At 46.4% G+C, this 10,887-nt stretch overlaps 1 protein-coding gene and 1 pseudogene across 1 annotated transcript; both read left to right on the forward strand.

The window, feature by feature from the left end:
• Positions 1-717: 717 nt before the first annotated feature.
• Positions 718-2,781, forward strand: TRIM31 (tripartite motif containing 31). Its single transcript, XM_008583301.1, is given in 5 exon segments — positions 718-856; positions 859-1,115; positions 1,734-1,826; positions 2,529-2,633; positions 2,635-2,781. Coding segments are annotated over 5 exon segments (741 nt in total).
• Positions 2,782-6,684: 3,903 nt separating this feature from the next.
• LOC103599195 lies at positions 6,685-7,369 on the forward strand (annotated as a pseudogene).
• The last annotated feature ends 3,518 nt before the right edge of the window (positions 7,370-10,887 follow it).

Here is a 10,887-nt window from a genome sequence, read left to right on the forward strand (position 1 = left end):
TCAAGAACAAAGTAGAAACAGAATGACTTTTCAGGAAGGAAGTTCCTTGCTTCTCCTACAGGACCAGGAATCCCCCTATGAGAGGAATGGTTGGTACTCTGTGGCTGGAAATTCCTCAAGATGGGTGATTATTTATATTCCACATTTTCACAAAATTCTTCAAAGTGAGGACCAAAGTCCCTGAGGTAGAGAATTACCCCTTCCTTCTTTTCCATATGCTCTCTGAGGATTGGGCTCTGCATACAAGAGACACCCAAAGCTTCACTGGTGAACTAGCTGTGACCTTTCAGGAGGTGACACTCAGCCTCTCCACTCCCCACCTGCAGCTGATGGAGAGTCCTCTGTGAGCAGACTTTGGTGCCCTAGTCATTCTGATCTCAATCAACTGCCTTATCAATATATCTTTAGTCCAAGGTTCAGGACAACTTATCACACTTTATAAGCCATATATATACATTCACAATATCCATTTGTTCTCAGGAGGTGGCAAGGTAGGATCATCTCTTTTCCTCTCCTTATGATATTCCTTACATTCTAATTTTTACTCTTTTCTATCATTCCTTTACTTTTTTCCTCTCTCTTCTCTATCCATGCTCCTCTAACTAATTGGTAGAATCTTTGACCTCCACCTCCTCTGTTTCATTCTCCCTTCCTAGAACCAGAGTCCACCGCAGACTTCTAGGCTTTCTATACTTGAAACAACCCCACTGCTCTATCATGGCCACTGAACAGTTTGCCAACAAACTGCAGGAGGAAGTGATCTGTCCCATCTGCTTGGACATTCTGCAGGACCCTGTCACCATTGACTGTGGGCACAATTTCTGCCTCGGACGCATCACTCAGAGTGGGGAAGCATCAGAGGTTTTTTTGTTCCTCTAAGGAGGAACACATTCAGGCCCAACTGGCTGTTGATGAATCTGGTAGAGAAAATCCAAGCTATGGGTTCCTCTGAGATGCAGCCTGAAACGGAAGAGCTGAGATGTCCGAGACACAGGGAGAGGTTCCATTACTTCTGTGAGCATGATGGGAAGTTCCTCTGTGTGGTGTGTCGTGAATCCAAGGACCACAAATTCCATGATGCCAGCTTGATAGAAGAAGCTGCCCAGAATTATCTGGTAGGTATCCCTGTCCCCCCATCAGACCATGAGTCCAGTGAGGAACTGAAAATTGTCACCTCCTCCCTGTGGGTTGCACCCCATGGCATCACCCCTTACACTTGAGTAGGCAGTTCACAGTTGGGCACAGTGGGTTCAAAGATCTGAGTCTGGGGAACAGCTGTCTGTTGAAATCAATGCATAATGGAGAGTGGAAAGGATGTGGAATTTTGATTCAGAAGGTTTGGGCTTCTGTCCACTCTCCTGAGTTTCAAGGAATCACTTTACCTCTCTGAGCCTCAAATCCCTTACCTCTCTTACAGTGGTTAGTAGGACAGATGAGGGAGAGTTTGTGAAAATTCTTTGATACTCTCAAAGCACCATCCAAATATTAGTCATAATTAGTAATAAATAATAACATTCTTGTCTTTTAGGTCAGTTAGGCTCCAGATTTCTTCCTTTCCATCGGTGTCCTCTTGCCCAATCTGAGAAAGAAAGGGGGTGTCTATTAATAATTACCTAGGACACCCCCCCCCCGGGCCGCGCTGAGAGTCCCTCCGGTTCCCCTGAAAGACCAGGAGGGTTTTCTGAGGCGAGAAAACTCCCCACACAGCCTGCCCAAACGTCCCCTCCCCACAGGGGAAGATTCGATGGCAGGTCGCGTTCCTGCAGCATCAAGAGGAGACTGTGCAAGAGAAGACGCAAGGCGAAGCGAAGACCAAAGCCTTCCCGGTAAGAAAAAACTCCATCCCATGGTCCTCGGAAGCAGAAATACCTGCTCTGTCAAAGCTCCTAGAAGCCCTTATTACTCTGTCCCCCCAGAAAAAGACCCGGTGACAAAGAAACAGTGGCGCAGAGCAGGATGGGGTGCGGGAGGGGCAGCCTGGAAGGGCCGAGAGCCCGCGGGCCGCGCCGTCTCCGCGCTGCAGCTCCAGCTCCGCCCGCTCGGTGGTAGCAGCGCCCGCCGGCTGCTCCGTGCCCTGCACCTGCCGGCAGGTGCTGTAAGGAGAACCCGCGCTGGTCTTGGAATCGGAAATACCGTTTTACCGCCCAGCTCTGCCCCTCACAGGCGGTTGCTAACTAGAGACTGACTCCCCAGATAGAAAATGAAGGCATTGTAATTCCACCCAACGCCTTTACCTGTTTCTATGTGTCAAAGGAAAAATCTACGTGAAAGCAGATTATAAAAAGCCTTCTGGAAGTGTATTGCAGATCCTTGACGGCAAAAATGATAAAACATAAATTAATGATTTAGCCTAAAACTGAGCAAGTGCTTTTAACAGTTCGTTCTCCTCACCTTTCCTTTCCTCCAGGTCTGCAACATTGCTCTGCATTGGTACTCCATGTAAACTTAAAAAAAATTAAAACTGAACAGAGTGGGCTAGAAGGAACCTTGAGGCCATCCTCTCATCTTCTGCTCTCCCTTGCCTCCAGCTTCAGGTGGAGTATGAGCGGCAGAAGATCCTCACAGAATTCCAGCGCCTGCACCAGGTCCTAAAGAAGGAAGAGATTTTCCTCGTGTCATGGATCGACTGGCTCGGGTCACGAGGGAGCCAATGGAGGGAAACACCACGTCACTTCCACTGAGGCACAGCTGACCTCTCTCAGGAAGCTCGTTGATTCCCTGAAGACCAAGCAGCAAATGCCTGCTGGACAGCTGCTCGAGGTGAGACACAGAGTCCCTTGAGGGCAGGTAGCCCAGCCCTGCTCTAGTCTCAGGTAAGAACACCGACCATCCGGCAGAATACCTGAAATTGCCCCCATCATCCTACCTCTAGCCCAGCGCTGTCCAATAGGAATATGTGAGCCACATGTATCATTTAGAATTATAACGTGAGCCACATATGTAATTTAGAAATACAAGCCACATGTGTAATTTAGAAATACAGTTGAGCCACATGTGGTTTAGAAATGTAATGTAAGCCAGATATGTAATTTAATATTTTTCTAGTAGCCACTTTAAAAAGACAGAAAGAAGTAAAATTAATTTTAATGAAAGATTTTTATTAACTCAATATATCCAAAATATTACTCTTTCAGTCTGTAATCAGTATTTTTAAAGTATTCTGAGTTTTTTGGGGTTTTGTCTTTGTATTGAGACTGAAATCTGGTATATATTTTACATTTTAGTACATCTCAATTTGGATGCTAATTGTCAATTGTTGAAGCAAAATGTAGTCCTGTCAAATCAATAAAGTTATGCTTAGGGCTGACCTGTGGCTCACTTGGTGCTGATAACACCAAGGCCACGGGTTCGGACCCCTATATAGGGATGGCCAGTTGGCTCACCTGGGAGAGTGTGGTGCTGACAACACCAAGTCAAGGGTTAAGATCCCCTTACCGGTCATCTTTTAAAAAATAAAAATAAATAAATAAATAAATGAAGTTATGCTTACTGGAAAAAGCATTTTATGCTGCTTCAGTTTTAAATTAAATTTGAGTTAGTGAAAACTAAATTAACAATTCAGTTTGGTGGAATATACTATAAAGCAAATGTACTTCAGAGGGCCTGGTTTTCCAAAGCCTTGCACTGTAAAATATTGACCTTGTGGAGGACTGGAAATTTTCCTCAGGCTATAAAGTCTCTGGTGTAAGATAAAGATTTGTGGCACAGCAAGGTAGCAAAATCAAGACATGACTCTATCTCAGGGAACCTGAGAAAATTCAAATGTAAGGAAGAGGATGTCACCTCCTCCATCCACATACCTCCAGGGGTGGAATGTACCTTCCCTGTACTCCCCTGAACTGGATCTCAAACATGTCGATAATAATCACTGGTCCCTTCAAATGCAGACTCTCTGCTGAGTACTTTACATGCTCACTGTGCTCCCTTTCAGGCATTTCTTATACTCTGTCTTCATTATATTGTATTTGTCTGCCTCCCTGGCTCCTATGAGAGTAACAAGACGGGGCCTGAACTTATGTCCTTCAATCTCTCAATGTTTTACACCTTCTTAGTCCATTATGAATATGAGACAAATTCAACTCCTACTTCTCCCAGGCACTTCAAATCAGTGCCTTGCTGTGTGGTCCTGGGTTCCGTGCTCAACCTCTCTGGACTCTCTCCATTTCACTCCATTCTCTGCTGCCAGACAGCCTCCAGGCTGATAGGAAGAAAACATGAAAGCATATTCTTCAAAGGCATGAATGAAAACTACATGAGGAGCTGTAAGTGGGGAATGATGGTTGCTCCTGCATCTGGAGAAAGTGAGAAAAGCAAAGGGGAATAATTTCGTATCGATGAGTACATGAAAGTCACATATGGGTGAATGCCAGTTGAGAAGAACAGGCATATAGATATATTTTATTATTTTAAACTCAGGTAACTCACAAAACAGTAACAATCCCCAAATTTAAAAGTATCCAAAAGTAATAGAAAATTACGAATTTATTCCTACTCCCCAGAGACAGGGAGGAAAAGGTGGGACAAGGAGGAGGTGGAAGCTGCTCAGTCTCTGTAGTCTTAGCTGGCCTGCTGGTCACATACTAGATTTCTGGGCAAACTCCTCTGGGTGTGAGGTCAGCACAGCCCAGGGGATGGAGACCCACCATAATAACAACCTGTGCCAAAGTAATCAGAGATGGTTCTGCCACCTGAGATGGTAATTTCCTAAAGGATCACTATGTGTTAAGCACCCCCCATCCAACATTTCAAAATCCCACAACTATCCTCCACGGTAGGTGCTATTTTCTGTGATTTACAGTGAGGCCCCTGTAACTCCAGGGTGGTGAAGTTAGTTACCCAGGCCATGTGACTATGAAGTGAAAGAGACAGAATTGACTCATTTCTCCAAAGCCAGAAACTACATAATGCATTCCAAAACCACAAAACAGGATTTAGGGATTCTGTTTCACCAGTGTTTCTCATGAAAGGAGTTATTGGTGTTTGGACAGGATTTGTTGTACTCCATGGCTTGTGCTCCTTTGAATGTTTAACAGGCTCCAGGAAGTGCTATAGGCCGGTACAGAACCCCCGCTCCCGCTGTCACTGAGACAACCTGAAAGGTGTCCACACTTCCCTGTGGGTAGGGAATGGTCCCCACTGAGAACCACTGACTATTCTTATGGATGGTGTCAGGGTGCTTATTTTTGTTTTTAATTTACAGCTTCTGGTTACCAAGACCAAAGTTGGTTTTCTCTCTCCAATTCCTAGGGAGCCTGTTACAGAAAAATAATCCCCAAACAAACAAAACCTCTGAGCCTGAGTCACCCTCTCCAGGTAGGAATCCTGTCTCTGAACACTGGAAGCTTCCTACCAGGGTAATGAGAGGACCTCCAAGTCTACAGGTGGTCAAAATACTCTATCTGCCCAAAGCAGAGAGGGGAATGGTCTGAACTGGCACCACAGGGAAGGAGATTAGACTGCAGAAAGAACTTCCTAACACACGTCACCCTTCCTGACCAGAGTTAGGTGGGAATGAACAGTTGCTCTCAACTCCAACCTGAGATGAAAGGGAATAGGGAAAGAGCAGAAAGAGGGATTAAGAGAGACTACAGTAAAAGGGTCTGGGGGCTAAGAGGTAGGGAGGATGTGGAATCTGTAGTTCTCAAAGACTTCAGGTGCCAGAGATGTCATGGGCAGGTATGGGGTGGGTGGCAGGAATCTAATTCATCTCCTTTACTCCTTCCCAAGTTACACCTCTCCCAGGAAGTAATAGCCCCCCGTCAACTTACCCCTAACTTGTTCAGGTGTACTTTCTTGAGTTTAACCTCCATTCCTCCTACTGTGTCTAGAGCTCAGGAGCGCTGCCTGGCAATGGAGGATTATTGCTGACTTGCTCCCCACCTCCACCTCTCTTTTCTTCTTTCCTTCTCCCTAAAAGGCAAGGGAACAACTAAACCGGGGTCACCAAGTACTCAACCCTCAAATCCATTCTACCCCCTATTTCGGGACTTCTTTACTGGGAAAGCCACCCCTCCAGCATGTGTTCAGCAAAGTGTGAGGTCCAGAGATGAGTAAAGCCTGCCTGGGTCACAGTCCGCCTAACCCATTCTCATGATCCTGACCACTCTCGCTCTTCCCCACATTTCCACATCCTCCATCTTCCCCTCCCCCACCCTCACCCCCAAATCCAGCAAGGGAATTTAATTAATATTGCAGTAAAGGGTTTGAGATAAGATAACAAATCAGGAAATAGAATGAGATCCTCACTCTTAAATCTTCAGCAGAGATTGGAACTAGCACTACTCAAGCCTTTGTAGAGAGTGGATCGGGAGGGGCCCCATCCACATTTCCTTCTGGACTTAGAGCCTTGATAAACTATGATTCATCGTCTGAATCCTAGTACAAGTGTGAGGGTGAGGTGGGGAAGGGGGGTTCAGACTATTTCTCCTGTAATCCAGCCTCCCATCACTGTGTTTGAGCGGGTCCACTTTAGAAAATTATTTGTGCCCAGAAAGTCTGGGCCTCGACATCTCTTATAATAGCCCCAACTCTTGTGTTAGAAATGGGAATCAAGGACCACGGGAAACCGGAAAGAAGAAATGGTCTCATCCTTGGGTTTTGAAATGATCCCGCCACCACCACCAGTGGGGAGATTCCCTCTGCACCCACAGAACAGCATATGGCGAAATTTAGGGATTAACTTTAATGAGAGAGCGGGACCTAGGTAGGGCTTTTCTGGGGACAACGAAGGCTGTGACTGAAGAGAAAGCCTCTCCGGCTGCATCCCGGGGGAGCTCAGAGGTAGGAGGCTGGACGACTCGGCCTGGGGCTACCCCTCTTTCTTCTCCCCATCTTCCCACAGTCCCTGTAACCTTGGACGCGGCCTCGGCCCACCTGGACCTCATCCTTTCCCAGGATCTAACGACAGTGACGTTGCACCTCTTCCCTCGGGGCAGGTCGGAGGAGCCCGCCAGCCCCGAGCGCTTCTACCTTCCCGCAGCGTGCTGGGCTCGCCCGGCCTCTCCTCCAGACGCCAGGCCTGGGAGGCGGAGCTCCAAGGGCCCGGGGGGCGGGGCCTGCGTGGTGGGCGGGGCCTCGGAACTAGTGCCCAGGCCCGGCTTCCTGATCATCGAGCCTTTGACTGGTTTCTGGGCGCTGCGCATCACCGGCTCTGAGTGCCGGGCGCTCACTGAGGGCGGCACCTGGGAGGATCTCCCGGTGCGTCCGAAGACAGTGGGCGTCCGCGTGGATCATGAGGACGGGGAGGTCGAGTTCTACGATGCCACCACGGGCAACCACATCTACACCTTCCACGTCTCCTTCCCAGGACAGATCTTCCCCTTTTTTTCAGCTCCTGTTTTCCGGCACCCAGATTACCCTGAGTCCCTAAGTGATTCCTTTTCATTACTCTCCGTCTCCGCCCCACTACACCCTCACTTTGGGATGTGCTGCAGCTGGTAAGGTTGAAGCTGGGCTTCCAGTAGCTTTTATGGAAGGTTACACCCTTTACGCTGCCTGACCCAGGCCTGACGTCTCTGACCCTGCTTTTAATGTTCTTTCTGGGCCGGCCCCGTGGCTCAGTTGGGACAGCGTGGTGCTGACAACACCAAGTCAAGGGTTGAGATCCCCTTACCGGTCATCTTTTAAAAAAAATAATAATAATAAATAAATAAATATATGTTCTTTCTTTCTCTCAGTCCCCCACTCCCCTCCCCCACAATATGTCTGGGTCAGAAAGAAAGGCTCAAATACACGAAAAGGCTGTACACTAGGATATTCGTTGCAGCACTGTTTGTAATAGGACAAGACTGAAAACAACTCAAATGTCCATCCACAGGTGATGGTTCAAAAGGCTGCGATGAGAAAGCATCCAGCTGCATCCTTGTTGAGACATAGATGCAGGGACTTGGACAACTGACCCTGGCCTAACGACCTAACCCTTTGTCCTCTGCCTCATTTCCCGCAGCCCCCGTGACTCTCAATGCGGCTTTGGCCCATCTGGACCTCATCCCGAAAACAAAGATCTGAAAACCTTGACGCTAGACGGGGCAACTCAGCCAGGCCTGCCCCAGCTCCTTCTATCCATTTTGCAAGTGAGGACTATCCTTATATTATTATAGGATGACCTCCAAGATAAAAAGCAAGATGAGAAACAGTACACATTGTATGATACAGTTTACCTAAGAAAAGGTGAAATATAAATATACATACTCATTTACTTATTCTTATATTTTTAAGTGGAAGGATAAACCAAAACGTACAAAAATAACCTATAGAAGGAGGGAAAACAAGTTGGAAATAATGGAAATCTGAATTCAATCTTTTCTGAATATGCCCTGTTTTTTAAATTTGACTTTGATACCACGTACATATTTTACATCATTATAAAACAAAATTAAAATGAGACAAAATTAACCTACCTGTGTATATAGTTGGTAGCTTACACAACAGAAAGGAATTTTTTTAAGTCACTTTAAAATGCAGTAATTTTACTGCATATCCTTAGTGGGATATATCCTCAGGTCAAAAAGAATTGCAAATAAATTTTAAACTTTTCATTTATTATATTGGTAATAACAATATCAGAGTTGTTATTCTGAATCTATTATATATGTGTGTATACGTATATACATGTATATATACGAATATACACAGACACATAGTAGGGTAAAGAAAATTATGCTAATGTTATTAGGGACCAAGATTTTCAACCTAAAAGATTAGATTTTCTCTTATAAATATGACATAAAAGAAGAGAAATAAATACATAGTAATCCTAAATTTGAATTGGGAAATCAGTATAAACTCATTATGTATTTTCTCTTAAAAAATAAAATGTATTTCTTAGCTCTGGCCATAAAGAAGTCTTAAAAATCTGAAGCAGGTCAGATCTAGACCTATCAGAATCACTTTAACAGCATCACGGAGATGCAGTCAGAAAATCACAGTCTGGGAAAATTCACAGGACAAAGACCCAGTTTTTTTCATCAAATAGATTGCTGGAGGAAAAAAAGGAGAAAGGGAAACCTATAACCGAAAAAAGTCTAAAGGTCATATCAGCCAAATGCAATGGTAGACTTGCTTGGATCCTGGTTTGTATAAATTACTAGTAATTTAGTTTTTAAAAGTATGAGACAGAAATTTGAACATCAACTGTAAATTTACATTGGTGCACTTTTAAGTTGTGAGGATTGTACTTTTTACAAGGAGTTATTTTGCATACTGAAGTTTTACCAATAAAATTATGTGATTTCTGGGATTTGCTTAAAAATACACAGTGGGAAAAGGGAGCGGGCAAGTGGGAGGTAGTCAATTAAACAAAATTGGTCAAGAGTTGATCATTGTTGAAGGGGGTGATGGGTGCACATGAGTTCATCATACATTTTCTTTACATATGTTTAAAATTTTCATAATGGAAAGTTGACACACACACAAAACAAGACATCCTTTCACCTTTCAGCACAGTCTCCCAGGGTCAATATTTGGGAGTGAATCTGACTCAGAACCCAGACGTCCTTTTGGAGGTGCTGAAAACATTCTGACGATCACTAAAGACTGGCTTTAACTTGGAGTGGGGGTGGATGTAGTGACTCCCTTTCAGAGACAAATCCATTCTCCTTTCGTGGTTCCTCAGACACAGAAACGAAAATAAATCCCAAGACCAGGTGCATCCTCCCCTAGAACCCTCACCACCAGCACCCGCAACAAAAATCTTAATAATTTCTGATGTTGCCATGTGAGGGATCGAAGTTAAACTCCGATCGCCCTGTTTCCTGGGTGATCCAAAAAAAGTAAAAGAGACGAGGGGCTTGAAAACACAGAGCCAACGGGACGACAGGATGACCCGCGGAGAGCAAGAGCCACGATTTGTACCACAGTTGAAGACGACTACGGGCTGCTGCTTTGACTTCCTTCAGCCGGGCGGGGGGCGGGGTAGACGGAGGGTGGGCGGGGGCGGGCGTCTCGGAGCTTTTACAGCAGCCTTGTGCCAGCTGGGAGCTGGCTGGCTTACCGGAGGCCCGGGGAGTCGGCCTCTGACCGCCCGGCTGCCGGGCGCGTGTCTCCGCAGCGGGAGGGCGGGCCCGGGTGCCGGGGAGGGAGCGAGCCAACGCCCCGAGCGCGGATTCCAGCAGCGCGCAGTCAACCCTGGCCGGGCTTCTCCATCCAGTTCCCCCGGTCGCCTGCGAGGCGCCGCCGATTACATAAGCAGCCTTCACCTGCCGGTCGAGGGGACGACCGCGGGCTGGGGACATGCAGGCCAAGACCTGTAAGCAATTCCCCTCCGGATGTTCATTCAGAATCACCCCAGGACAGACCAGATTCCCTATTTCCCGTACTCAAAACCATAGTCATGAATTTCACACATTTCACCTTGTGGTTTCCTTTAATTGCATGCAGATTTAGCTTCCCTACTAGAAAGGTAGATTTCCCACTGTCTTATGTTGATTTTATACTTCCTTACTCTCCTAAACCCTGACACTTGGCACAGACCTTAGAATGGGCTAGTTGATTAATAAATAGTTACTAAATTGAAACCGTCCCCTAACTCCTCTTTCCCACAAAAGACTGACGTCTTGGAAATCCCACTCAGTTTTTTGTGGCCCCGCTCCAACTTACCTCCTCCAGGAGGACTACCACCGCAGGTTCCTGGTTCTTCCTGCAGGCAGTGTGCACGTTTCCAGTGCCATGCCAGCCAGCTCTGTCACAGCACTGACCACAGTAGGCTGAGAACTCCTCGAGGACAGCAGCAGCATTTACTCATCCTCCTTTCACTCTCCCGCTGTCCTTGTGTATAGTCCAGGAGCTGGTTCACGGTGAATGAAGGGATGCTTTGCAGCAAGGTTTACCTTTGGGGAGGTCTTTCAACCTAGACCCTAAGCTTGAACTAAGACCATCCCCTTCTCAACC

The sequence above is a fragment of the Galeopterus variegatus genome, unplaced genomic scaffold (assembly GCF_000696425.1).
Source record: "Galeopterus variegatus unplaced genomic scaffold, G_variegatus-3.0.2 Scaffold2883, whole genome shotgun sequence".
Lineage (NCBI taxonomy): Eukaryota > Metazoa > Chordata > Mammalia > Dermoptera > Cynocephalidae > Galeopterus > Galeopterus variegatus.